The sequence below is a fragment of the Amphiura filiformis genome, chromosome 4, assembly GCF_039555335.1.
Source record: "Amphiura filiformis chromosome 4, Afil_fr2py, whole genome shotgun sequence".
In the NCBI taxonomy this organism is placed as follows: Eukaryota; Metazoa; Echinodermata; class Ophiuroidea; order Amphilepidida; family Amphiuridae; genus Amphiura; species Amphiura filiformis.
In genome coordinates, this window is record NC_092631.1 from 13,842,994 (window position 1) to 13,870,222 (window position 27,229).

Consider the following 27,229-nt stretch of genomic DNA (forward strand, 5'->3'; position numbering starts at 1 on the left):
ATACATGTATAGTGTGTGTCAGTGTATCAATCTTTCACTCTTTTACTCCTATATGAACTTGATTTTGTACAATTAGCAAATTATTACTTTCTGAGGCAATTGGATTGCACCAAGGAATATAGCATGAACTTGAAGAAAAATGGGTTTTTTTTCACTTCATGCCACTACATGTAATTCCCACCCCCTTTGATGTGTATTGTGTAATGTTAATTTAGAAGTAGTTATAAACCTACATTATTTTGTTTTTATTTCAATGTCACAACACTTGATTATATTAGCTATAAAATTGGTAATGTATAGTGGTAGTGCTCGGGGAGGGCATTTCCCACAATCTTGTACTTTGTCCTCCCCTTCCCATTTCCCCCATCAAAATAAAAAGTCTAAAAAATACCCAATTCTGAGGCAAATAAAAGTATCACTTTGAGGCAGTTATTTAGATTGTTCCCCCATTTGGTTCCCTCTATTCCCCCCTTCCCCCTCCTCTGCAACTGTTTATAATTATTATCTAACTAAGTGGAGTACCTTTTGCCATGATCATTTTATCATAGGAATAAAAAAATTGTAATCAGACAAAAGGATCTACTTGATGTATACCAATTCATTGTTTAAAAAATTAAAACGTTTTTGAATAAGAATGTGTTATAATTCAGCCGAATGATTGTAACATCACACACACACACCCCCACATCTGATCAAGTAAATACATTAAAATACCCCCTTCCCTGAACCCCCCTGTATTTTCCCTTCCCACTCTTGAATGCTGATTAATTTATTTTGAAAATGTACATTTGAGTTTCTTGAGCAATCTGTTACTGGTTGCTCAGTTTACCAAACTACCCATGGAAGCTAAATTTAGTATGTGCGGTCAGGGACAGGATCCCGTTTTGCGGGGGTTGTGTTCTCGTTAAACTTGCGGGCATTAAAGAACCATGTGTCGGCTGGCCGGCCACACAAATTAAAAGAGCCGTTGCCTGCGGGTAAATCTCTTATTATATTGAATTATCACAAGGTGTTGTGGTAATGGGCTATGCCATTTAAAATTCACACTACCCCTGTGGAAGATTTTGGAAATATCTTCCTAAGGGGGAGTATGTTTTTCAAATGTAACTGGTCAGAGTTAATCATTTTGAAACCCATACTCCCTCTGTATTATAGTTTTACCTATATCTTCCACAACTGGAGTAAAGTATTTCAAATAGAAGTTACCCAACTGTTTATTCTATTCAAAACTCATACTCCCTCTGTGGAAGACTTTAGCTAAATCGTCCACAGGGGAGTGTGGACTTTAAAAGGAATAGCCCAATGTAGTTTAAATCTAGACATTTTCAAATTTATGATCAAGACTTTTATGCCATATTCAATCTTGCTTACAAGTTCTTCACTTTCAAATTGCTTTGTATTTTGTGTAATTATATCACAACAAGAAAGACAGCTCTGAGTAACTCTATAGCATTGATAATGATATGGATGTTAGGTACAACACACTTCTCTGCCAATAAATCTTATTTTTCTCCTCGCATTCATGCACATATCAACATTGTAATCCATTTTACGTTTGCAAGTCAACAGCGATACAGATTGCCATGTCTTTGCGGGGTCTAGTCCCTTGAAAGCTGCTACCACTATCTTTAAAATTACAAGCGTAAGTTGGTACAAAGTCGTACAGAGAAGACTAGCGACTGTTTTATCCCGAATGCATTTGAGGCACGGCTGTCTGTCAGAGCTGGTCTATAGCCTACAGATGTTGATTCTTATATTGTTAGATGTGTTTGCTTAGTATGGAGCAAAAACAGTTATACATTATTGGGTATAAGAACTTGGTATATGAGAAGGGTTACATACAGCTTTTCTATTTGAAATCCTTCCAGTATGGAAGACATGATTGTAATCTCCCACACAGGGTGTGTAGATTTTAAATTGAGTAACCCATTTAGGTAACCCCATTTGAAATTCTTACTCCCTGGGTAGAAGATTAAGGTTGTGTCGTCCATAGGGGGTGTATGGATTTCAACTTGGATAGCCAATATAGGTACATGTATGCTGCTTTCCCAAGTAAAAATGCAGTATCTGTAATATAAATTATAAAACAAATACTGTATTCAGTGGTCATTTTTGCGAGGGGGTTTATTTTCACGGATTTCAAAAATGGTGTTTCATCTGCGAAATTAACAACTCGCGTATGTTTAAATGTATTGGAGGTATACATGTAGGGCAGGACCAAGCAATCGTGAAAATGACATTCGCCAAAATATCTCTCTGACTCCAATTCACGAATACATCTGTACTAGGTTAGGGTTTAACAGGGATTGGACTTCAATTGAGCACAGAGGAGTAACTCAGATGCGAGTTAAACCTTTTGCATGCCTAAATGCAAAAAATATGTGATAGAGGCGTAGCCTGTTGATGAATCGTTTGTGATTATTATTAGTGTATGAGGATATCATACCACTCCAAAAAAATAATAAATGTGAAGAGACAGTCAAGGTTGGGTGGTAATAGGGTTGAATGTGTATTCTAATATATTGTCTCATCATTATTTCTGTTTGTTCGCACAAATTAATTTGCAGCTACGTTTTCTACGAACGTTGCTGTGCAGTACTCTAATTTGAATGGTACTAATTAAGAAACTGTAACATATATAGGACGGATATGATATGAGATGCTTGAATGCAAGTTTTGAAAAATTATGTGAAAATTTATTTGAAAAGGAAAGACTGGTCTGTGAAGGGATTATCAGGTATTTGCTAGACTAAAACACCCAAAATTCACCAAAGAACAACCATATAATTATAAATTTGTCTAATGAACCAAACAAATGGCAAAGGTTAAAGCTGAAAGCAAAATTTGGCATTCGACAATTATGAAGGTAGGATGAAGGTGTGTGTGTAGATTTAGTACCACATGAGTGAGCTGCCAAAATTCAGAAAATGTTTTATTACTGGAGGCTTTTTTGGCAAAGGTGAAGGAAAGAAGGGAGGAAGAAAGCAGATGAAGAGAAAAGGGGTTTTCTTGGCAGGGGATAGCATGCCATGGGGTGTATCGTGGCCTGCCAAGCTTTCAGTGCCATGTGTGTTCGCATGATGATGCAATCGGATCGTGTGAGATACTTATGAGGGGGGGGGGGATACTTTCACTTGCAGTTGCTTTGTGCTATAGCCCTTTGTAGCTTTTGGTTGGGTTAGGGTTATATCACTTCCCACAATGCATTTTTCTATTTTCGGTACGTACTGATTTGCTATCTAGTGCAAAATGGGTCGATAGTGACAAAAAGTACAATGAACCGAGCACAACCAGATCTTGCAAATTATGTTTATTTCATGACTGTCGAGTGTCGACCCATGTGTAGCCAGTCTATTCTCAACATGAAAACAAAGTGAACTTGTACAAAGTAATGGGAGTTTTATTTGCTGGAATCAGGTGTCGTGTTGCAAAGGATTCTGGGAAGGGTATGATATCTTCTCTCGGGGTTAGTGTAGTTTGTTAGATGAACATGAAATATTATGATTAATTTGGCCTATTTATGATTGTTGATAATTTGATGGAGTGAATAGACGAAATATGCCATTCAGAAAGTATCTGATACATGTAATCCCTTTTTGTAATTATCAAATGAAATTGTTTAGTTTTTCCGAGTCGTACATAAATACCAGGTTATAAATTCTGCTATAATACAAACATAATTGACTTGCAATGTGTAATCTGCTTCTCAACTAAAGCTGAAGATGCTGGAACAACTCATTGATTCGGCTAATTATGCAATTTGCTCTTGGCGATATTTTTCCCCTGTGCAAAAGGTTAAGAAGAGACTATTACATAGGTTCAATGCAAGAAGATCGTAAGTACATTGTTATAAGAAATCACTTACAGCCTTTTGCCGCTAAAGTGTCCATCCACTATTGATGGAACTTAATATTAAAGGTACCTTTGCCCCGGGGAGTTGAAAAGACTCCACGATTATCACCAGTGATGATGAGCGAAGTCGCCTTGATAAACTAACACGCACTGTTTGGATTTTATGAATATTAAAATTTTTATCTGGGAGATGCTTTCTTCTATGGAAGCATTTTTTTTGGTCTTGAAAATAAACCGATGCTTATGGTTTCCACAAGGTGCCTTAGTTACTCAGTTGGGCTGTATTCAAATGGGTAACTGAGCTTTAGGGTGGAGAAGGTCATTGCACTTTGGGAAAAATTGGGCTACCTTTGCAAGTATGAAGGCACAATGGCTGCAAATGTGGCTGATTTGTGCTCCAAAGTGTGGAATTCTCTTGTTTTATGGCCTTCGATTTGATCGTTCATAGTGTGGACTGTGAAGGAAACTTACCATATAGTCAATCAAATCAAGCTCCCCCCCCCGCCTGATTCAGCATTTTCTTTTGATGGAATGAATCAAAACACCGCCCGCCGCCACCTTGTCGGAATGCTCGTCGCGCCTTTGGTTCATGAAATTATGGCTATACTCTCAATGCCTTTGATGGTGTTTATCATTGGCCAATTACTTGCTCATTATTGATTTGAGCTTCCAGGTTTTTCTGCTGGAATTTTCCTTTTCTGTGTGGAATAATAGTGCACAAATTTGTGGGGAGTTGGTGATTGCTTTTAAAAATTGTGTAAGTGAATGCCGGATGTTACTAGGGCTATTCCAGTTGAAATCCATCACCCCCTGTGGAAGACATGATCTTAATCTTCTATGCAGGGATGGTGAATTATAAATGGGAGTTACCTGAATGGATGACTCCATTTGAAATCTACACTCCCTGTTTGGGAGATTAAGGTCATGTCTTCCACAGGGGGTGTATGGATTTGATCTGGAATAGCCCATTTTATCTAGAGGGTTTAGTGTTTTTTCAGGAATGTGTGTTATGATAAGATCAAGGTGAAGTAGGGATAAGTGGGTCAGTGTGTAATTTTAAAGTACATGTAATCAATATTGAGGATCTTCTTTTAGATTTGACCGTTTGTATGAAAGAAGAGTTCAAGCAAAGCGCAAAGCATGATATACATCACATGCAGTCTTCTTATTTTTTATTATCAATAAATTGTTATTGCAAGTATTATTTTACTCATTTAATTTTACATATTTAATTTTTAATTTAAAAGGGCATTTCTTGATACACAGTCTCATCCCCAAATTTTCTCAAAAAAAGTTGAGATTTTTATACCACTGGAAACCTCTGGCTACATAATGTTAATGTACAAAATATTTCTTGCAGATTAAGTCGTTTAGCAAAAATATCGTCAAATTTGAATTCTGGTATACCAGAACGAAATTACAACAGTGGCCTATATGGAGCAGTGTAATACACATAATCATGCATAACTCGCAAATGCAAAATCGTAATCAACTAAAATTTTGGGAATAAGCTGTTTTCGTGGATATCTATTGAAAAATGTCATAAAAAGAGGATTTCTAGGATGACGAAATGCTCCTTTAAATTGAACTAATAAAACTGTATTCATCTTAATTGCTGCTTCTGTAATTAATAATTCTGTAATTAATAAGTATCTTCATATCACTAAATATGACTCACTGGCAGTTTGAAATCCAAGATGGTGTATCATACGTATTTATCAGTACCGTACTGACTCGAGTATAGTCCCACCCTGTTTTTGGATGAACATTTTTTCAAAATTGGGGGGTGGACTCGAGTATAGTCCCACCCGTTTTTGGGTGAACATTTTTTCAAAATTGGGGGTGGGACTATACTCGAATTTCAAAAAGTTATTTATTTTTTTCGGCTTTGGAGTGTCCCTGGACCTAGACCTAAATGTTAGGATCATTCATGGTTGATTAAAAAAAAAATTGTAGGCCTTTGTGTTTTGAATAAATTTGTACTCATGTCATACTCTATTAATGATTTCAAAATGCATTCATTTGAAATCATTAATAGAGTATGACACGAGTACAAATTTATTCAAAACACATGGCCTACAATTTTTTTAAAATGAACCATGAATGATCCTAGCATTTAGGTCTAGGTCAAGGGACACTCCCAAAGTAAAAAAAAACATTATTATTATTTTTTTTTTTCAATTTCTGAAATTTTTCAAAAATTTGGGTGTGGGACTTTACTCGAAGGAGGGACCGTGGGACTATACTCGCGTCAGTACGGTAATTACTACAAAATGATGTCTGTAAGTGCATTTGTATGCAAGAGTGTGATTTACTTACTGAAATTCTACTATAATTTGGCAATGAACTGGATAGAAGTTTAGAATATAGGCTTTGTCCATGCAATTTAAAGCGATCATGACAGTCAGATTTTGAGCTTACTCACATTATATGGCATGGAAATTTCTGTATTTCAGGCACTTCTGCATTGAAAAAAATTATGGGGGTATAATGGGTATTTAGTAGAGGTGGGCATCTATTATATTTTGTACGTACAATATTTACGATGAATCTTCCAATGTATGCAGGTGTTGGTCGCCGTGCATTCGCTAAATTCAGTAAATTTTCATCGTCAACCGTGCAATTGAATGGGATTATTTTGACATTTTAAAACGCTTGAAATATCACAAACAAATAGGCCTATGTTAATAAATAATATAAATACAAGCTAAAACTGTTGGGGTTCGATAATGAACCCCACAAAACTAACCGAGTATATGGAAAATGCCATAAGACCGGGCGGTTTCACAAGTTGCCGGCTCTATCATGCCACTCGCCGCCTGAATGTATGGGCATTTCATTTAGTATGGAAAATCAATCTGTGTAGTTTTGTAACACATTTCAGAATATATGTAGAATTGTATAGTAATTGTACCATTCATTTAGTAAACCAAATATCATAATTTTTGTGGCACTTTGCTTAAAATATGGCGCATAATCCGCATATTGCAATGCGATCCCAGCTCAGCGATATTATGCCCTGCTTAGCGATATTATGCCCTGCTTAAAAGTATCATTATAGCCTTTTTGAATACATCATAGGTGTATTTGTCATTGCACCATAGCTAAATTGGAGGCTGAATAAAGTCAGCAAAGTCAATCCACCAAACCGATTTTAATCAAGGCCTCAAAGAAATGAATTTTTACTGGGGCTATTTTATCAATTTTCTTCAGAAAAATTGCCTCGTCTAAATTGAGTGTTGCTCATATTCCAGGGGGTTATTTTAGAAACTACCTCATCAGTCATCACCCCCTGTATTCTTTTAGCTCTGATTTGAATATACCGTACCGAATGAAAAGATTATGTTTGCGTGATCTGCCGCAAAAGTCAGTACAACGTGGAGCGACAAATTCAATTTGGCCAAATATGAAAGGTCACATCAAAAGAGAGTAGAAAAGAATTGTATCAAATTATTGGCAAATTTCAATCTAGCAGAGATTTGCATTCAACAGCAGTTTTTTCCAGACTATGCTCTGATGAAATTAATGTGATTCGAAAGGTGTGAATGAAGCTATTGCTGAATATTATACAGAAATAAGCATATTTTCTTGGGACTGTATCAAAACAGTTTTCAAGCTTTTTTCCTCTATACATTTATACTGTCATCTTTTCCCTTTGGAATCTAGTTGCAATGTGTGATGAAGCAGAGAAGTTACTTTACCCTTCCCAGAATCCTTTGCTACATGATGCATCACCTCACTACATCAAATGTCACTCCTATTACAAGTACAGGATCCCTTTGTTTTCATAATTGAGAATTTGCACTGGATAGCAAATCAGTATAGAAATTTGAAATGGAAGAAATGCATTGTGGGAAGGGTAATATATCTTCTCTGGTGATGAAGACTGCTCAAAATGGTTTTGAGTTACTACATGTAGTTACAACATTAACATTCTATTGGGTTTTTTATTGAGATTTTAATAACATTATAAAGTGACTGGGATACTATATCCTGGTATACTATATTTGGCTTGTTTGCCCGTCATCTGAAGAGGATATTGGAATTTCATGTCTGTTTGTGTTGAAAGTGTTGGCTATCTGCAAAGAACAATAATATGTGGGTATTAATCCCAGGTTCCCTACACTCCATGAATTCATGGGTATGCATGCTCATCCTGAATTTTGTGACAGAGAGGAGTATAGTCTGATACAGAAAATGTGATTTGCGAAACATGCAAGAAAAAAAAATTAAAGGGTTATGTTTCAGAACACATTTGGATTAAAGTGAAATATAAGAAATGGGGATATTTTTATCCATTTTTGAGCTAAAGATCTTTTCAAATAGCAAGAAATGATAATAAAGTGGCAGACATGCATACATTACTAGTATATGATGCATAAAAACATCCACATATTGTACATAAATCCTTGTATTTCCATCAAATATGGTGTGTATCGTTGAAATGTGGTTTGTTTTTTAGCGGAACAAGGGTATTGCTGAAGAGCAAAAATAAGGGAATTGCTTTAAAGATTACCTTTTTTCACCTAAAACTTATAAGAGATGTAGTGGCAGCGGAAGCATGGGGGACAAGTATATTATATGGTGAAGCATGCAAAAAATTTCAGACCATTTTAGCTCCAAATGGAGAAGATGGAAGGCGCTTCAAACACCTGAGTCTCGCATGAAACACCTACACCTCTATTTCCCCGAAAGGCTATATATCCTCCCACAAAATACGGGTCCGAGAGAAGATGACTACTGAACTGAAAACAGGGTCAAAGAGCTGGTGGTGGACAGCACGTAGACTAGCTGGGAAGGGTGGAAAGTCTGACATTCCAGTACTGAAGGCCAATGGAAATACACACATCTCTTCAGAAGACAAGGCAGAATGTTTATCGTCCCTTTTCTGTGAAAAATCTACCATCCCTGAAGAAGATAACAACAAAAGTGTCCCAGAGCTGCACACTAGGACTTCCTCCAGCTGCTCGAAGGTCGTATTCTGGCCCAGCAAAGTTAAGAAAGAGTTACTGAAGCTAGATATCAACAAGGCTTCTGGCCCATATGACATTCCTGCTCTTGTCCTGAAGATGGCGGCTCCTGAACTTGCTACTCCACTCGCTCTCCAACCAGAGAGATGCTGATTGCAAGCCATCCACCACTTCACTTTTTCAGTGTAACTCTTGAAGAAGCTGACAGCGTGGACCTTCTAGGTCTTACATTGAATAACAACTTGTCCTGGAACCAAGTAGTCACCAAAATGTCTAAGACAGCCGGTCAGCGACTGGGACTCCTCAGAAGAGCTTCGCTCTATACCTGCACAGAGAGCCATCATCTACAAGGCCATGATACAATCAAAAATGGAATATGCTAGCAGTGCTTGGACTGGTGCAACTCCCACCTCACTAGCTCAGCTTGACTCCATCCAAAATAGAGCTAAGCGTGTCATTGGTCTGCCAACGAATGAGTATGAAGATCATCGTATTCAGCTATTGAGCCACCGAAGGGCAGTTGGAGCAGCCACCCTCTTCCATTGTATGTTCTACAAGGAGGCCCCTGAGTTATTATGCCAGCTGATGCCAGACATCCATGTCCATTCCCCCAGGTTGCTTTATTTTTCTTCAGTTATGATTTGGGGGTGGGGTGTTGCTTTTTTAACCCACAAGAAAATGTAATGGAGAACCCCTGCGGTAGCCTGTATATCCTTACAACTATTTTCTATTTTATGGCAGAGAAAATTACATTCCCCATTATATTCAAAATTAATCACTCTTTCTTTGTAAATCCTTTTTATCTTCCATACAGAAAAGGCATAACTGAAAAGGAGAGACAACAGCTTGAACTCTACTATAGCAGTGGCGTTGGAGTAGAGGAACCAGCCCCCTCAACAAGTGTAGAACTAAAGCTTGGACCTGGAGCAGCGCAAAGTGACGTGACACCGGTCAAGATGTCCAAACCTAAACAACAGCAGTTGCCCTTACATAAGGTTATTATGGTCGGAAGTGGAGGTGTAGGCAAATCAGCGTTAACATTACAGTTTATGTACGATGAGGTGAGTTCATTCTGGAGCAAAAAAAAAGTAGTTCACGATGTTAACATCGTAATTAGCCCCTCTAATAGCATCCCATGTGAACCAAATTTCTAATGTTAATCTGTCCAAGTGCTCCAGTTTTCAGTACCCTTTCACTTTTGAATTGGGTCATAATCTAAATGAGATCCTGGAAAATGAGATGAGATTTGAGTTCTTACTGTGAGCCAAAAGGGTCTCATTTCCATTGGGTATTCCATTTAAAGTCCACACTCCCCTTGTGGAAGATTTTGGAAATGTATCTTCAACAGCGGGAGTATGAATTTCAAATGGAATTAGTACAATAATCAACTCCCAATTAAAACTCACCCTTTGTCTGTGGAAGATTTTGGTTGAATCTTTCTCCGAGGGCATATGAAATTCAATTGGAGTTGCCTAATGTGTTCATTCCATACAAAATTTGTACTCCCTCTGTAGAAGATATTTCTAACATCTTTTTTAAATGGAATTGTCCATTAGCACAGTATGTCATAGTTTTCAGCAACATGAGAGTAATTCTAAACAAGGAACCAAATTGGATTGAATTTTCAGTCAATTATATTTCCTATTTAGCTGTGCATGTATGTTAATTAGAGAAATGAAACTTGAATACGGCAACAATTACCAGTTTAACAGTGCCCTGATCCTTCTGTTGCGACTACCTGAATTCACCACATTTTTGTTTGCACCATCTAAACGAAGCATATCTCGGGCTGTCGGGCATTAAATTTGACTTGGGTATATAATGAGCAAAATATGAACTTCCTTCTGATACCAAAATCTAAGTTTTGTTGAATAAAAATGGGGATGCTGCTGTCATATGAAATTTTGTTAATGATATCACCTTTTCAACTCATCGTTCTTGAAAGCAAACTAAAGCAGACAATGCTGAAACATCAAATAACCTTAGAAACGTCAATTGCCCAATCACGGCAAGGAATAGAAAAAGTCATTTTAAAGTGTCGTCTGCTAGCTATATAAACCAACATGGACAGCCTATGTGGAAATTACTTCCTCAATTCACAAACATTACAAAAGTCCTTTTGTAAGCTTAAGTGGAGGGCAGGAATCCCCTTTAGTATTGCGGAAGGTGTGAAATTTTAGATGCCGTTTGTAGGAAGTGTTGACCATTTGATCTTACCAAGAGGAAGTGAAGTCGGTGATTGGATTGCTTAGTGTCATCACCATGGTTTCCTGTTACTATGATACCTGCAAGGGGTAGTAGATGTGTTGTGGATGTACTATTGACGATATGAAATCTGATTTGATTCTTAAGCCGGTGTGCAAGGAAAAGATGGTGTGTAAAATTTCTGTAAAAGTGGGATTATAGAATTTCACAAGGGCAATGACACACTAAAAATGTGTAAAAATTGGTGTGAGAAAATGCAGGGTAAGAATGCACAATTCTATAGTGGACAAATGCAAGGTTCTTCTATTAAGTAATAACTTCACCGATCCTATTATCTACAGAAGATAAGAAAATTATTCAGTCTCATGGTCTTAGATGATAGCAAGTTTGAATATGCATACACATGCATACAAATCTATACACACACATCCACTGACCTATTTCTGTGCTCCTTGCACCTCGTCCCTGTTACCAGCATGCCATCAAGTTAAGATGCAATTTACATGTGATGGGAGTGATAGTCATTAAAAGATTCCATCGGCCATTAAATTACTACCATTAACCATTAACCTAAGCCAAAAAACAGCCCTCGGAATTTCTAGGATTAGTGTAATAGGGGTGAGGTAATCCTAAGCGTGTAGTGCTAGATTTTGCTCAGTAAATATATGCACAGATATTGCATGGTGTCGAGGTTTGAGAACACCACTCAATGCATATATGTAAGCATAGACCCTGGAAGAAAAATGTAAGCAAGCAAGTAGGTATTAGCATTTTCCCTGAGGGACTCTGGATTGGATGGGGTTATGCTGGTGGAATTCTGAAATTTACCCCCAAATAACTCAACCGTAAAACTAAAAACGCGATAGTTAGCATATGTGCTTACTATCAAGCGGTTTTGAAAACATGAAATTGTACCATTCCTGCGCTTTACTAATTGAGCTAATGGGGTTGAGACACAAATTTGCAGGTTAACCTGTTCGTATATAACTATGTGTATCAATGATTTGCTCAAAACCCTTTACATTTTTGTGGATGGGGCTCTTCAAGTTTGCATGTTTTAAAAGTGCTCGATAGTAGGCACATATGCTAACTATCAAGTTTTTACGGTATATTTTGTGTAAAAGAGACCCAAAAATATACCAATTTTCTGGATGTTAAAATTATTAAATTTGCCATATTTTGCTTTTAAAAAAGCACTTGTACCAGATTTTTGGAGAAAATTTTGAAAAATCACCTTCTTTTTAAAAACCATTTTTCTGAAATTTGCTGCATAGCCCATACCCACCTTGCCTCTAAGAACCGACCCAGGTAATTTTATACATAAGTTGCTGCATAGTGCATAGACCCTGTAGCAAGAGTGCCACAAGCCCCCAATCAAGGTAAAAATTTTGCAAATTGCTTTAAAATTTTCTGAGCACTCATTGATAAGCCGAGATCCACAAAATTTGGATCACCACGTTTTAATGACTTGAGCTACACTCCTGGCAACTGTCATGTCAACAGGCAAAAATTTTTTATGGTATGTAATCTGCTGCACTGATGCGTTGAGCGTGATCTCTTAATCAAATTTACCCAAATTTAATCAGTAGTATATAATATATACAAATATACATGTGTTTGGATTAATTATAAATGCATATGAACATCTTGAAATTTAAGGCACATTTACAAACTTCATATAAAAAAAGACTGAAAATGAAAAAAAAAATGTTTGTCACATTTTCATATCATATCAATAAGGACAGTTGAAATGTATTCTTCCATTTTTTTGATTGATCACAGAGATGGGAGTTTAAAAAGAGTGAGAGCTTGGCTTAATGGCAATACATGTAGGGTAATTGCCTGTGGTGCTTGAGGTCCCGGGTTCAATTCCTGGGGTAGAGACTTGCTTGGGTATTGGCTAGGGGAAAAAAAGATAATTTGTAGATTGAATTCAGACTTCCGCTCTCCGACATTATACATTTAGAATTTGGTAAATGAACCATGAAAGTATTCCGTCCTTTGGAGGGGATGTTAAGTTGCCGGGCCCGTGTACAGAGAGCTCAGTCAGTGTGAAAAGAGTAGGGTGTTAGCCCCTGAATTTCCCATTCACAGTACATGTAAGTACGGACATTAGTGTGCACTACATGTATATGGTCGCATGCATGGATGATGAGAACTAATTCTGATAATATTTTCAATACACAATGGCCCTTTCATGAGGTGGTATTCACAATAATATTAATGATTATGCCACTACTATTATGTTGTCTACTTCCTGTTTGTCACACACATTGCGGGAATCAAATGATCTTGGTTCATGCAGAAATCATTTACAACTGATTCACTGTGTGGACTTGTACAATGTGTTTCATTTGCGAGAATCGATTAGCAGAGTCGCGCCAAAATTCTAACCCTACTTAAGCCTGCAACTACTGCAATTATTTTGACAGATGGAATGAATGCCATAATAATAGAGCAACGGAAATACTATATGCAATACGAAAAAATAAAGCTAAGCTATTCAGGCCTCTTTCAATGTCAAATCCATCTTCTGATATCAAGTTATTGTATGACGGAATACTTGATAGAGTCACGGCAAAGGTTATTGGCAAGAGAAATCCATAGCTGAGGGCATGGTTTACACTTGGGCCGTATTAGCCATCCATCCCGACATCCGCAAGTGTTTATTTGACCATGTGCATATTTCCTTTCGGTATTGAAATTCATCGATTTATTTTAGTTGGACAGTCAGTCGATGGAGCAATGTTCAAGTTCATAAAATCCCAGATAGGCAGATTTGCACTAGCTGGTTTCCTGAATGCTGAGTTCACAGAAGACTTGGAATATCTGGATTTGCTTTGAGGTATTATTAAAACCATATTGAAAAAAATATTATGATAATATTACTTATAATATGGATTTAGGAAAAAAAGCACTGCGCCAAAGTCGCCAGAAAAAAATCAGGCTCTTAATTATTGGTTAAAAACTACCATAGAATAAATAATAATAAAAAACATAATTTTTTTCATGTAATCTGATTTTTGTATCAGTTTTCTTCATCCTGGCTTTAACCATAAGGGTTAGCTTGCAATGGTGTATTCCTTCTGCTTGTCTATGCATGGAAGGGGGTGTGGTCCATTTTTGTTACGTTGTTCTTTTCTTCAAAATCTGGAGATCCATAAGATACAGTGATTTAACTTGGTAAGGGGTAGTAGGGATATAAACACATTCTCATCCTGATTAGCTTTTTAGCGCAAAGTATGCTTATTAAGTAGCTGATTTGCATAATTTGAATGGATGCAGTAAATAAATAAATAATAATAATAATTAAAAAAAGGAGAAGATATGTGGAAACCGAAAGATTTGTCATTGTGTAAAAAAGCCAATAAAAGTATTTTCAAATCTTTCAAGTTTAAATGAATGTATTAAATTAGTAGTCTGGTTGAAATATATTCCCTTTATGATTAGTGATGTCAGTACTCTATGTATATAGGCTATGTTATCCAAAACATATGTAGCTTTGTAGGTCAATTTATTTGAATGAGGAAATATTATTCACAATATTTATTCTGTGAGTGTCATTCAGTAAGTTCTGCCTCAACTCTTCTAACTTCAGTTCTGTAAATGATAGCTTCTTGTACATTGAATTAATATCTACAAATGGGGGCAAATGTATTAGATTGATACCTTTTGCAGATTTTTGTAGGTGGCTTCTGAACTAAAATAAGATTTGATATAAGCCCTACTGAAAACAGTAACCCCCCCCCAAAACACATTTACTCAAACAAATGTGCATCCCTCCTAATGGATTGCTTTATATTCCAGTGTAATGATTGCCTGCTTCATTGTAGATATCTATTGTATGCTTCTTTGTAGATGTCTGTGCAGATTTACGCTGTTTCCAATGCACAGAATCCCAATTTCATATTCCTTTGCCTACAACAAAAAAAAGAAATCAAAACAACCAAATAAAAGCAAAAGCTAGTTTAGACCCAAGATTGTAATCATGGAAAATATGAAAGAGCTACTATTTTTAGAAGTGTAGATTATGAGAGATATTTGGGTTGGAGGTTGAACTTTTTGAATGAGCCGCGCGTAGATCCTGAAATGCAACACTTTGAAGGTTGAAATTCTACATGTACAGGAAACCACCCAAACCGCTTTTCAATCAGATTTGTTTTGTTTATGATGAGTAATAAAATACTCTTTGTTTAATCCCCTGAGCACTACCTGCCGATCTAACATTACCTCTGATTGGTCAATTATATGATATTTTCACTCTAATCACCAATCAGAATAGAGCTTTACAAATAATTCACCCCAAATTTTTTGCGTGGTGAAATTATTCTAACAATGTTGCTGATTGGGCCAATTGATAATGAAAACTTCTTTTTGGCCAATCGGCAGGTTGTTCTCATGGGGTTAATAATGTTTAAGTTTTTACTTTCATTAGAAATAAGTGGAACTTAGTCAACCATCTGGTGACGATAAAATTATATAAAATTGTTGAGGGTTTGGATGATAAAATCACACTATCCATTTCATAATAGATTTTGGGTATATGAGAAATTATTTTGAATTTGAACTAGACTTGTATCGAAACCTAATTCCCTGCAAAGTGTAAAACCCTTTTTTAGGGATCCTTCTTTCATCCTGCCAAATAAAAACCTGTGAATTAAAACAAGATTTGTTAGATGCCATTTCGGATCATCATCAAATTAATTTGAAGAGAACCAACTTTCATTTCGTCTGAATTGGTCCTCTGCAGTCGGATAGAGATTACTGGTACATTTTTGATACATGTAATTCCTTTGGGGCTTACAAGATTGTCTAATCACTGGACCAGCTAGTAATTACTGGTCACAGTGATTCAGGTAATACAATAAAGTGATTAGTAGTTGGACAGTCCACTGGGAGAAAATGCAGAAACTCAATGAGATTACGACAAGTAAGGTCCAGCTTTTTTAAAAGCTGTTAAAATACATGGTACTTGTACATACCTGTACTTGCATTTCATCTAGATGCAATTTTAGGAAGGCATATTGTGGACTTTTCTAATTAATGCCCCCGGTAGTGTAACATTTTCAAAATGGGAGGGGGAGCATTTATTAGAGAATTTTTTTAACAACAATAATTCCTGAAAAAAATCATTAGGTAAGCTTAAAAAATCATGCTGAAATGATGAACTATGAACTATGAACTTACAATCAATGTCTTGAGGTTCACTTCTGACAATTGCCAATTGTATGTGGATCGTGGTAAGCTTGCTTACATGAGATAGCATGGAAATTTCAACATTTAACATTTTGGTTAAAAAAATAGGGGAAGGCATTTATAAGCAGGGACGTTAATTAGCAAATGATTAGAAAGAACACGGTAATTACGTATCAATAAAGAAACTTTGCACAACTGGCCATTTTGGTCAAAGGAATTGGTGTTTAGCTGGCTATTCTATATTCTTTTTCCCTTTTTCAGTTTGTGGAAGACTATGAGCCAACCAAAGCAGACAGCTATCGCAAGAAGGTACCACTGGACGGCGAAGATGTCCAGATTGACATCCTAGACACAGCAGGGCAAGAAGACTATGCAGCAATTAGGGATAACTACTTCAGGTCTGGGGAAGGATTCCTATGTGTATTTAGTATTACAGAGCAAGAATCATTTGCTACAACTTCAGAATTTAGGTAGGTGCATATATGTGTGCAGTTTGGTCCATTGAGCTCATCCGTTTATGCTTTGAAGTGCAATTAATTGGTCCCTTTTAACCCTAACGCCCGAACGGCTTTTTGGCAACTAGAAGGGAAAGAAGGAAGGAATAAAGAGAGAAAACAAACAAAGAAGTTGTTTATCTGGATTTTGTTCTGGATGGGATTCGAACCTGAGACCCCTCGGCCGCCGACACTTAGCCATGGGTCTTATGCTGGCTGGGCCAGCAAATTTGTGCCCATATATGACTTAGTGTTTTGTAGTACTCTGGCATGTTAGGTTTATATAAGTGACATGATCTCATCGACTGAGTCCAAGTTATTATCACTAATTACTATCTAGCTCAGTACATATCTTACTGATGTTGAAATTCAGCAGTCCCTGGCATACTTGGCTGCAAAGTTATGAACTTTTATATTCCAATTTTGTACTTTTTTTACGATATTTTTTGCGTTTTTGATTATTGCCAACTTTGGTTTAATTGGATCAGATTTAGTTACATATTGATATGTAGCCAGGGTGGAGCCGGGTGAAAACTGCCCCCTCACAGAAAATTTATAGGGATCAAATGGAGATGGCAAAGAGTAAAGTGTCCTTAAAATGACTAAAAATGGGTCAAAAATGGATGAATGGGGTGAAATCTTGGCTACATTATGCTACTGTTTCTTACTGTGATACACAATTTTCTTGCATATCCAACAAATATGTAATACCTGAAGGTTGTATATTCCATGAACCAAAACAAATCTTGCTTTGTTATTAGAGTTAGTATGATTGGAGTTTTCTACAAAATATATTCATTCCCACCTTGAGATTCCTTAGATAACACCATATTATTCTCTACTAGTTAAGTTTGAGGCCAGAGTGTGAGCATGTCCACACTAAAATAAGCATTCTTCAGCAGATGACAGATGTACCAATGTATGCTATCTTCGGTAGATAGCACGCTTTTCAATGTATGCATTCTTCATTAAGTAGTAGATTCCCAAACATCTTCAGTGCCCATCTGATTGATGGGGCAATCTTGTGTGGACATGCTCTCACTGCTGGGATAGTATGCCCTCTGGGAATTCCAAAGCAAAAATGCATAATGGCTTCCTTGTCCTTATAAGAAATTTATGTTAATTCATTAAATTCAAAGTATGGTAGGTGTGAAAGAGGTCAAAATGGGTGACTTCCACACCGCAATAGGTAGCATAATTAAAATTGATAACCATACACATACGATTGCCTCACACATTAAAATGCAATTAACTCGAAAATATATCTTAGACAAACTCCAGGTAACACCTTGGGGAACACCCACGGGATGAGTATTGTTACTAGGGATGATACTTAAAATAAGAAGAAAGAGAGAGAGATGGCGTGTGCAGACGGTGATAAAATTCTTGAGGATTAGCGTACTCGAGAGTTGTAATTTGTAAGTCAATCCTGACTGCGCATGTTCACACAATTTCATTGAAAACTTGAATCCTTGAGTTTTGCGATGCCTGATGATGCCAGTTTTGGAATCCCAACGAGAAGCTTACTGTGACCTACATATACCAAGTGGTTAAAGGTCATAGGTTAAGCTCAGCACTTGAGAATCACATAATGGCATGTTAAATATGTCTGTATCAGTTGAGGATCACTTGGGGAAATCGCAAAATCTTCTAAATATCTTGAGGATAAATTTGGGACAAACTTAGGGATTGGAATCCTCAAGACTGTTCACACGACAGATTTCCCCAAGTTTTTGCTCAAGAACCGTGTAGCTTAAAAAACCCTCCGTGTGGACATGCGTAGAGTGAAAGAGAGAGAGAGAGAGCACAGAAAGAAAAGGTGGGGAAATAACCAAAGGTGATGTTAATGTCACCAGTATAGAAAGGAGACTCCTGGCTGCATTTTGAGACAGAAAGGTAATTTGAAGTTTCTGCATGAGTAAACTGTCCAATATTTAGAATTACACTTGAAGACATTTTGAATCAATAGCCAGGGTGCAGTGCAAATTTCATACAATGCTGGCTCTTAGGCTTACTATGCTCATTGGACACGGCTAATAATATACCTTTTGCAAAGCTGGTTTGTTGAAAATTTCAAAAGATCATGATTTTCATGAGCCTTTTCTGCGGCTATATTCTGTATAGAATGAACCCGATCCATGGCAGTAGGTGGAGAAAGAAAAGCATAAAAGGGATAAATATAACTCAATGCTTTTTTTTATGCTAAAAGGAACAAACCCGGGCATAAAATGAACAAAATATGTAATGCCTTCACATCACAGTGAATTATTTTGAGTGCTTCCAGCCCATTTGCAAAACTTTCATCCATGAATTTCAGCGATAAAATGGTTGTCTTTAAAATTATATGGTTTCGCTTGAATTTATTGCGGGTTGGTATTGTGCACTATAAATCACCAAAATTTATTGTTTGCAATAAAGTTCATCTAATAAAATAATTACAGAGGTGAATGACTGCATATCAGTTGCTTTGAGGGTATTGAGATTTGTAAAAAAAATCTTAACATTTTACTTTGAGGCTGAGGAATATCCTGAGGGTGAGGGGTGCATCCGAGGTCCAAGCAAAATTTAAAGATTTTTCACAATTGCCGAAAAATAACTAATGCATATCATGAACCTCATTCATTGCTGTCACTTTTCAATTTGTCTATACTCTATCTGCATCATATTTTTTTTTACAAAATATTATTTGAACTTCATCTTTAGTGTTGTTTTCCCTTTAAAAATTGAATAGCTTAAATGCACTAGAGACTAATTACAAAGTGCTTAATCATCCAAATTCAAATACGATGCATAAATTGTTCGTTCATAAGATACATCGGCACGAAAGTCATAGTACATTTCCATACCACGCACAAGATCATTAAATGTTACGCGGCGATCCATTGTTGTTTATTAGTAATTGGCAAATAAATAAGTTCGATTGGGTCCCATGCATCACACATATGGTCGAATCCAACCAAAAGTGTCCACGGGCCAAAAATAAAAGTCCAAAATAAAAATGTCTCCACAATTTTTTTCTTTTGCCCATTGATTGATGGCATGTTGGCCTTATAGGATTCAAAAGTGCCATCACTAATCTTGAAAAATAAATCCAGGACGTGTGATAGTAAATGTGACATCAAAACCCAATGTTACCTACGAATACCACTAGGATGCTTTCACTATCGCAATACTAATCAACCTAAAACAAATGGAATATCCCCATTAACGCTTTTTTTCGTGTAATGTAGACCACAGGGTGTCAGGAAAATGCTAGCTCAACCAGAAAATATTTGTTTTTATTTTTATAACGCGATAAATATGATCTTAGTCAATTATGCTAGTTTATTTTTGAAAATGAAGTTTAGGTCAGTTACTGTATTTTATTTATCAAATGAGTATGAATCAATTTACATATTGTATAAGGACAACTGGGATATCTGTTTTCAGGAATATTAGGAATTATACGCATACACATAACACTTTATAAAATCATAGGTGAAGAAACCCGGGTATTCGTAGGTAACATGAGCAATTTAACAATATCTATATTGAGTTTAGAGGTTCAAATTTTGCTATTATAATAATGAATGAATAAAATTGTAGTTTTTAGATCTCTTTCAGATGGTACGTCCAAATGAATAAATGCTATTACCTTAGATCAAAAAAATTTGATGCTTTTAGCACGATTTTGAACACTTCATTTTGATATACAAGTAGTTAAACAGCAAATTTACATATTAAATAATTGTTGAATGAATCCGTATATGGGTAATAATATTGTCCGGGGGTACCGCTTAAAGTTTTTGACAATTAATTTCCATTGGTAGGGACACTTCATTACACATGTCATGTATTATGCTGTATTCGTAAGTAACATTTCAGTATTTCTAGGTAAGAATTAGACTTTTGGTGGATATCGCAATCAAATCTTCATTTTATAAAGCACTTTGAATGTGTTATTTTTTTATGTTCGTTTATTGATACTAGAGACCCTATCATGTATTAATAATGTTGATTCACAGCGGTTGAATGAGGATTGACGTAAGAAACAAAGGCACCAAAGTGACTTTAATTTGCTTAATTGCACAAAAATCGCATAAAACCGTTATTATAGACTTGTGAAGTCCATCTTGGAGCCAGTTACGTCTTGTGGCCTTTTGTTTGAGGGCAACTACAATTAGCTTTATATCAGGATCCATCACTGTGTTGTCTAGATCAGGAGACGATGAGAACAGTTGTTTTTGTCCACGGTATTCGTAGGTAACCTTAGCAAAAACATCAAAAGTTACCTTCGAATAAATCAATTTGGACACAAATTACTCAGAAACCAGAAGCATGACAGCTGACAAATTCAAGTATTTATCCCCTTCTAATCTTCCTCAAATCTGATTTTTCTTTCAAATGAGCAGACCGTCGTCTATTTCAGTACATATTTTTTCAACAATTAAGCCGTATTCAGTTTTGCATGGCAGGCATGCATGTGAATTTGCAACTTTCATTGACATATGATTTGATAGCGAACATACAGGCCTTCGTTATGTACCAATATGGGCATTGGCATGAATGGCTGTGTTTTACAATACTGTCATGAAGTCAAATTGTATTCGTAGGTAACATGCGGTTACCGAAATTTACCTATGAATACTTGCTTTTATTGTTGATATCTCAGAAATATTTAAACGCAGGCTATTAAAAATTGGTAGTATTAAAGAGTGTATTACCCTGCACCTATTGCTTAAATATAATTTACTATGCTCTCAATTTGTGGAAACGACAGAGCTTTTAACATGTATTCGGAGGTAATGCATATTTTTTACCAAACCTATCTTTGTGCCATTTAGAATTTCTGGCAGCTAAACACAATAATAAAGATGTCTGAATGCAATGCATTTCAGTATTGGACATATCAAAGCTTGTATCAATCGCGCAATTACTAGTGATTTCCATTTTTTAAAGATATATCTAGTGCCATGAAAAATTGTATTCGTAGGTAATGTAAAATAATACCACTCAAAAAAGTATCACCAAAAATTATTAATTATGTACAAATATGTGAAAAATTGAACAGGCAATCTTTGAACACACACCTTTCAGGAAATCAATTTAGATTCAATCAAATGACTGCTTTTCATAACTGATGTAGATGTTTTTAAAAATACTTTAAGAAATATTTTGAAAAAATTGATCAAAATAGCATGTTTTTGGGTCTCTGGGTCTAAGTTTTTTACAGAAGGGGTCTTATTATATATGGCGCGAAGCGTATGATCAAAACAAATAAACACAATACAAAAAAAGCGAAAGCCAATTGTTTAATACTTTTAAGTTATGGCCCTGAACATACCGTGTACACTTTTCGTTGGATTCGACCATATATTCATGAAGTTATGCATCTTTAGATAAATAACAGTGAATCAGTTCATTGCAAATAGGTCAATGATTGCATTGATGAGAATATCTGCAAGCAAAACTGATAAAGTATGGAATAGAATAAAATAGTCAGTAAATCATTCAAGTGTTTTCTAGTTTGAAAGAAAATGGGTGCTGCATCATAATTTCAGATGCATTGATTTTGGGATGGCAATCACAGTGCTTCCGGTCATATAAGACAGAGATGCTAGTGTTTGATATCAGGGTTGCCAAACCTGCGATTAGGGTGCCCAATTGGGTGCCTTTTGATGATTGCTCCTGCAACTTTTGGTCCTTCCCAATGTAATAGAAACCAGGGTTTAAGAAGAAAAAATTGGGTGACTTTTGGACATTGACTGCAGTGAGTTTAGGTAGTTTCCTGACCATTGAAAGCATTAGGTGTGAGAAAATTTGGGTGACTTTTGTTGATTTTGACCTACAATTTGGGCTGAAAGTTTGTGTCAACCCTGTGCAATATAAATGTCATGGTATCTTCATAGAATCACAAAGACCAAGATAGTTTTATCATTATATAGTAATATTCAGAACTCTGAATGAAATGTTAAAGTCTGAAAAGTTACCTCAGGGAGTTTGACTGAGATAGGATATATTGATACCCAGAATAACAGATTCATTTGAAGGAATTACAGGTATGCATACAGGTATCTGAACTGTGGCTCTGGGAGATCATGCTGTACATGAGAGATCATTGGGTACGCTTTTTAAAATGTGTGTGTTTGTTTTATTTCATCATTTTGATAGGCTCTAGAGTAAATATAATATAATTATTTCAAAATTATTATGTAAATGTGATTGAGCAATTCAGTAAGCTAGAAGATGAAAATAGCGGACAAGAAAATCATGAATTATGGTACCCTTTTGAGCGACAATACAGCTTATTTAGCCAATGTCAACATGGGGTCATCAGGTAAAATATTTTTCTAACATGTTGAACTTTAAAACGCCTTCACTATTTGGCACTTCACAATATGACAGTAATGGAAAGAAAAGTGCAAATGTTCATTGTTTTTTGGCACTTTAGATTTGGACAAATAGACACATGGCAACGTGAGCATTAATCTCTTACACAAGACATACCCCACGCTTGATCATGTATTCTATGCAGATTTGTGTTCAGGCAAAATAGTTGCATTTGTGTTAACATTGATGACCTGTAATTATAAACTGGGTTATCCAAACAAACAATAGCTGTCGTTGGAAAACTTTGATTTGGAAAGGTCTATTCTGGAGATAGAATTGGCCATAACCCATTTTTTTTTTGCATAATCTTTTTATGTACCTCCCCTCCATTTGATGAGATCAATTAAAATAAGAAAACACAATAATTTCAATCTTCATACTCACAAAATCAATTTTTGTTTTTTGTTCATTTCATACAATGCCTAATTCATAATACTGGAAATCCCATCATAATTGCAATGGTCATTTCTGTGATATGATTTGTTTTATACTGCTGAAAAACAGCAAAATACAAAAGATATCTATAATCTCTTAAAATTAGTTTCCAACATCCACTTATCTGCTTGATAGATCACCATGATCACACGGCATATGTCACCAGATGGGAGGAAAGATTCAAAGGAGAGATAAAATGGGGTGATAATATTTTATGAAGAAGTAAAAGCTTCTAATTTTTGTTGGTTCGTCTTACAGTTTCATACAGTGAAATGCAAGCAATGAATGTGTTAATTTGTGTGCATGTATATTTGGCTGTCTGTACATGTTTTCAAGCACCAAATTGGGGTAATACCGTCATTTTGGTGTTAGGCAGTAATTTTACTTTTTTCAGAGGTTGTAAATAATGGTAATGCTGATGAAAGTTGTATACATGTGACATGTAAAATGGCAGATTACTACAATTGAGAGTAACTGAATCTTGAAAATCAAGATACAAAGTCTGCTAATCATAATAAACCAAGTTGGGTCGATCCTTCATGTTCAATTATTTCGTGTAAGCTAATCCTAACCCTAATCCTAACCCTAATCCTAACCCTAAACTAACCCTAACCCTAATTTTGTGTATAATTACATAAAGGAGTAACCCTAATTTGGCGCGTATACCAAGCGTTATCAAATGAAAAGTGGTGTAAGGATTGAAATTGATGGGTTTTCTTTTTTCTTGTTTATTGTAAAACAATTTCTTCTGCCATTTTAGTGAAAACTTGCACCAAACGATCCTTGTGCCTTATCAATTAAGCTATTAATTAAGCTATTAACCATGTGCTCTTTCCTTTATTTTTTATTTTTAGGGAACAAATTTTAAGAGTAAAGAGCGATAAAACAGAGGAACAGATTCCTTTTCTTCTAGTAGGAAACAAAGCTGATCTAACAGACAAAAGGCAAGTCAGCCAGGAAGAAGCACAAGAGAGAGCGACGTCATGGGGTGTACCATACGTGGAGACTTCTGCAAAGACAAGGGAAAATGTAGATAAGGTATGTATGACAGGTAGACTCTATGATGATTGTGATATACTCTGGACAGCGAGCTTTTCAAATTAATTTGTTCATGGATGTGGCACGTCAAATACCTATCTGTCTAATACCTATACAGCAGTAAATTTACGACCCATCAATATTGTCACGGACTGCTCAGCCGATGGTAGTTGGACTCCCAGCCCACATCTGTAGAAACATTCAGCGAAGTAACCTGTTTCATACCGTGGTCAAGCTTTTATCTTCATTCTGTCGTGCTGAGATTCGAACCCATGATGGTTAAAAGGAGAGTGCGCTAGTGCATAGACCAGATGAGGACTTCCCCGTCTGGTCTATGATACTAACACACTTATACCTCATTGACTAACAATCTCATGGTTGAAAGGCGAGCTATAGTGCTTAGACCAAGTTTTGATAATCCAGGTTCACATCAAAGGCACTGTTTTTTCCTTCATCGAAAATTATGTCTTTATTGAAAATGCAGGCTTATATATCTGTAGAAAGAGGATTTATTAAAATCTTCAAACCAGCTTTGTACAGCAGTTGTGAACTTAAAAGCTTCAAAGGTAGCAAATGTTCTTGATAATAAAATGATTATGTAGACAAGCTTCTTACTATAACATATTATACAAAAGTAGACTAAAATTCCCCTCCCCATTAGTCTGTAGCACATTTTAGTCCCCATTTGTGAATATTGGCAATTGGTTATTCCAGTTGAAATCCATACACTCCAATATGTAAGACATGACCTTAATCTTCCACACAGGGGGTGTAGATTTCAAATGGAGCTACCCATTTAGGTAATCCCATTTGAAATTCACACCCCCTGTGTGGAAGATTAAAGTCATGTTTTCCATAGGGGTGTATGGATTTCAACTGGAACAGCCCAATTTCTTTTTCCCTATAAGATTTATGTGCAATATTGCTTCAGTTGAATGTCATAAAAATCAACCAAGTTTTAATTAAACACATCAATTTTCTCTTTTGGTTGGTAGACTTTGTCAAGTTTAAATTTCACCATCATTAATGCACTCAAACTACAAAAATTTATTGAACTGAAAATATGATCCAGCACAATGATCATAAACATATGACTCATAGGAGGACCATTGCAATTACGACCTTGCATGGTTTTTAATTATCCATTGCAAATATTAATAATTTCGTCTCTCGTTGTTGTCTGCTCTCCATCCCTACAGGCATTTTACGACCTCATGCGCAAGATACGCGACCAGAAGGCACTGGAGAATCAGAAGCTCAACGGCAAGAACAAGAAGAGTAAAAACACAGACGGTCGACGAAAGAGAAAATGCTGTATATTGTAAAAGGACTTAGAATAACGTAATAAATTGATGCAAGCTGATCACCATTTGGTTCCGCCTTTGTAAATCAACACATTTAAATTGTCTGCTACATACTATCAGTATCCCAAAAGGCTGCTTTGTGTGATTTTTTTTATTATTGTTATCTAATGTGATGTGATACACTGTAAAATTAACTTTATATATTAATTTGGAGGTATTATCACAATATTACAATATCATGCCCATTCATAAAAGAAACAAGCATGCTGAAATGTAAATGAAATACAACAATGATGATAAAAATCGCATAAGGCAGCCTTTTGAGATATGACAGTATGTGATGCAGACGACGATTCGATGTTGTGAACACTATTATTATATAACTGATATATATTTTTCAATTACGGTAGTCTGCTGTCTCGGGACCCCCACTTTGGTGTGTTTACGTTACAATCAAAATGACATAAAACAAACAAAATATATGATGGATGTGATGCAGCGAAGGTTAGAGCCTGGGAAACGATGCATCACAATTAATGGGCTATTCTACTTGAAATCCATACACTCCCTATCAATTCACCCCCTATTATAGCAGACATGACCTTAATCTTCCATGCAGGGAGTGTGAATTTCAAATGGGGTTACCTGAATGAGTGATTCTATTAGAAATCTTCACCCCCTGTGTGGGAGATTAAGGTCATATCTTCCATAGGGGGTATAATGATTTCAACTGGAATAGCCCAATTCTTTGCAGGCAACTTTATCACTAATAAACAGCAAATTTGATTTAGATTTTTTCCCCTTCAATTCTTCAAATCTGGAAGAACCATCTCAAAACCACTGAACGAAAAGTAGATTTGTAAGCTCTGTTTGTTTTACTATTTATTTAAAAAAGCGCTTGCAAAACTTTTATTGTGAAAATGTTGGATTCCAACTTGATTGACAGTTTGATCACTTTAAGTGGGTTCAGACAACTTTGATGGATACGGTTGAATATGTTAGATATAGTAGTCATTATACTACACTTTGTTCAGAACTAAACAGGCATTCCACACACTATGTTTTGGCTTTGAAAATTGTAGACCAATTCTAGGTAGGGGGTGTATGATAAAAATTTAGTACTTTAGCGATAGACTACAACTTTCATTCTGTATTTGAATATAAGGAGATCTTATAGTGAGTGCAATAGATAACTGAATACAGTAAATTCCCGGGCTATTCCAATTGAAATCCATACACCCCCTATGGAAGACATGACCTTAATCTTCCACACAGGGAGTGTGAATTTCAAATGGGATTACCTGAATGGGTGACTCCATTTGAAATCCACACCTCCTGTGTGGGAGATTAGGGTCATGTCTTCCAT

The 27,229-nt window shown here is 36.1% G+C and overlaps 1 protein-coding gene across 2 annotated transcripts in view; it reads left to right on the plus strand.

The window, feature by feature from the left end:
• LOC140150569 (ras-related protein Ral-A-like) overlaps positions 1-26,136 on the plus strand; it is a 53,397-nt gene extending 27,261 nt beyond the window's left edge. Inside the window, exons 3-6 of one of the 2 annotated variants that reach the window (XM_072172602.1) lie at positions 9,637-9,883; positions 16,485-16,693; positions 24,376-24,559; positions 25,759-26,136. In XM_072172602.1, the coding sequence (XP_072028703.1) occupies positions 9,779-9,883; positions 16,485-16,693; positions 24,376-24,559; positions 25,759-25,884 (624 nt within the window). In that variant the 5' untranslated portion in view covers positions 9,637-9,778 and the 3' untranslated portion in view covers positions 25,885-26,136. Of the gene's footprint in view, positions 1-9,636; positions 9,884-13,764; positions 13,873-16,484; positions 16,694-24,375; positions 24,560-25,758 lie in introns of those variants that run through there. The other variant, XM_072172603.1, reaches the window with a different exon arrangement.
• Positions 26,137-27,229: the final 1,093 nt, after the last annotated feature.